Source organism: Oculina patagonica, chromosome 7 (genome assembly GCF_052425735.1).
Source record: "Oculina patagonica isolate OP01 chromosome 7, crgOcupat, whole genome shotgun sequence".
Classification (NCBI taxonomy): Eukaryota; Metazoa; Cnidaria; class Anthozoa; order Scleractinia; family Oculinidae; genus Oculina; species Oculina patagonica.
Genome location: NC_135764.1, coordinates 519971 through 522524, shown reverse-complemented (window position 1 = coordinate 522524; position 2554 = coordinate 519971). Strand labels below are relative to the sequence as shown.

The 2554-nt window shown below is 42.3% G+C and overlaps 1 protein-coding gene across 1 annotated transcript; it reads right to left on the bottom strand.

The window, feature by feature from the left end:
• Positions 1–152: 152 nt before the first annotated feature.
• Positions 153–2439, bottom strand: LOC144659983 (uncharacterized). Its single transcript, XM_078520524.1, has one exon. The coding sequence runs from the start codon at positions 2404–2406 to the stop codon at positions 685–687; it is 1722 nt and encodes a 573-aa protein (XP_078376650.1). The 5' UTR covers positions 2407–2439; the 3' UTR covers positions 153–684.
• Positions 2440–2554: the final 115 nt, after the last annotated feature.

Below are 2554 nucleotides of genomic sequence, written 5' to 3'. Positions count from 1 at the left end.
CATGCGCAGACTTATTTTCTTTTTACAGCATACTGTTTTAAGCATTTGATTTAGAGTGATTTTTACAAAACCAATGAATTAAAATATAATCGTCAAAATATAAAAATATTTATACCAAAATATAACGATAAAATCACTCATAACTTGGACACTATTTCCAACAACTTAACTTTCTTGTACATAGCCCTTAAAAAGATTTTAAAAATACCACTATTTTCCTTTAATATTTCTGTAATACGTAATCTGAGATGAAGCGTTCCTACCTCCTTTGTGACACATGGACTCCCGTTCTGTTTGTTTGTTTGTTTTTGTTTTTGTTTTCTCCTTTATTTACTCTGTCTCTCCTCTCAGGTAAAGGAGTGCCTAATCACAAGATAGTTTTCACGTGCACCCTATAATTCGTTTTTGTCGAGTTTAAACTGTATGACTAGGCACACAAAATAATGTACTGTTGCCCTTAAAATCTTAGCTAAGTTGCCCTCGGTCTAGTCCCCTATATGCAGACTTGGGCTGCATAGTACATGATAGTAAACTAGCCTTCGGTCTTATTGTAACGAATTATTATTTATTGAAACAACACCACATGCACTTGCTTTGGACTCTTTTTATAAACTGATCAAATTCTCTTTACGTCTTGGGAGGCATCTTTTGAAGGAACATGTTGCTTAATGCACAAGTCTGGCTTCACATGATTAGAATCTTATTGGTGGATTTGCTAGCTACAGCCACGTGACCGTCCTTAGTAATGGTTGCTCCCCCTGCTGAATATTTCTCATAAAAGTAAATTTTCCTGATAAAATTCCCTTCTGTATCAAACATAACCAAGCTATTGCTGGCCCGATCAACAACAATAATTTGCTCTGTGTGCGGGTTGAAGGCAATTGCTGATGGATTAAAGGTGTTGGGGATTTTCCTGTGTGGTTTGATAAACCGGGTGGGGTGGACCGTGCGTGACTTGAAAGTGGTGTCATTAGCAGCTCGCTTGGAAACAAAGAATACTGTATTCGAGGCTGTTATGATTACGTTACCGCTTGTTGTCACGCAAAGATGCGAGCTCTGCGCTTGGATGAATCCTCCGGTCAAGGTGAAGCACGATAAGAAAATTCCATCCGTGTTGAGCACAAAGATTGTTTTCTCACACAGAGCGAAAACCCTGCCTCTGTTTTTATCCACGGCAATACTCGTCAGCTTTCCTTGGTTGAAGCTGGGGTGCCCCCGACCAAAACTCCAACGAAATTCTCCTTCCTTGTCAAGAGCGACGACTTCGTTTATAAACTGTCCGTTCAGTGGTGATTTATAGCTACTGCAGACATACACTCGGTCGGTCTTATCCACATCCACACTCTGGGGGTGAAGGAGGTTCGTAACGATTGTGTCCTCGTTGAAAGTTTGCAGAAACGTCTGCTCGCAAACTCGCTGGCTTAGTTTTCCATCCTTTGAGAACACTTTAATCTGGAAGTTGTAGCGATCGGCGACTATAAAATACCCTTTGCTGTTCGTGGCAACGTCTACTGGGCCATTCAGTTGCGACACGCCCCCTCCGAACTCGCCAAACGCCCAGAAATAACCGCGACAGACTTCCCCACTCTGGACGGGATGAATTTTGTGCGAGGAATCTACGGGAATGTCCGGCCAATGTCGTAAGAAATCATCGCCCTTCGAAGAAAGATGCAAATACTCCCACATAATACGATTTATGGAGACCACTGCGCTAATCAAAGCTTCTCTTCGCATTTCACAAAACAGCCGTCTCATATTGAAGCGACCAAATCGCACAGAAAATCCTTCGCGGACTTCAGGTAAACCATTGAGCTGCTCGAGATAGTTCTTGCACAACACAACAGCCAGTTCCGGTTCACCGATGAACTGGAGCATTGTGGCAGCAACTCTAAACTTCATGGCCAAAACTCGATCATAGATATCCAAAGCTTCGTTACTAAAAGCTTTTGTTGCGCTTTCGGCTGCCTTTTTGAGGAACTCCTTTGCCTCGACAAAAAACTTGTCTTGGCAGTCAATTTTGTCAAACTGCAAGCCATCCGACATCAAATGAAGGACTTCCCACTCATCCAGTTCAATATTCGTTACATCCGTGTTCACAAGGCTTATGTTGTCAAAATCTTCTCTATAAGCTTCAGTTTGAATGCTTGGACTGCACTTGCCAGTCTTGGCAAAGCTGTGGTACATTAAACTGACACCATCCTTGAAGAAATTGGCAGAAGCAATGAGATCAAGCTTGCACAATCCTTCGAGTTTTTCTCGGATCTCTGTGAGTTCGCGAACGATGAAGTCCCTGAATCGTTCGTCGCTAACATCTCCGTGTTTAAGATTATCTGCGCCTTTGTCACGGATCTTGTTGAGCAAAAGTTTAAATGTTAACCTCAGAGTATCTGCAACTACTGAGGCCATGTTCTATCAGGACTGACTGTCTCCAAATAAGTCAGGGCAAATATAAGGGATATCCCGCTGGGGAGGGGTGAACTTCCGCCAGAGTTATTTTTGGAAAATTGACACAAATTAAGCGGAATTCCGGAAGAAACATGGGTTTTTCCCAGAA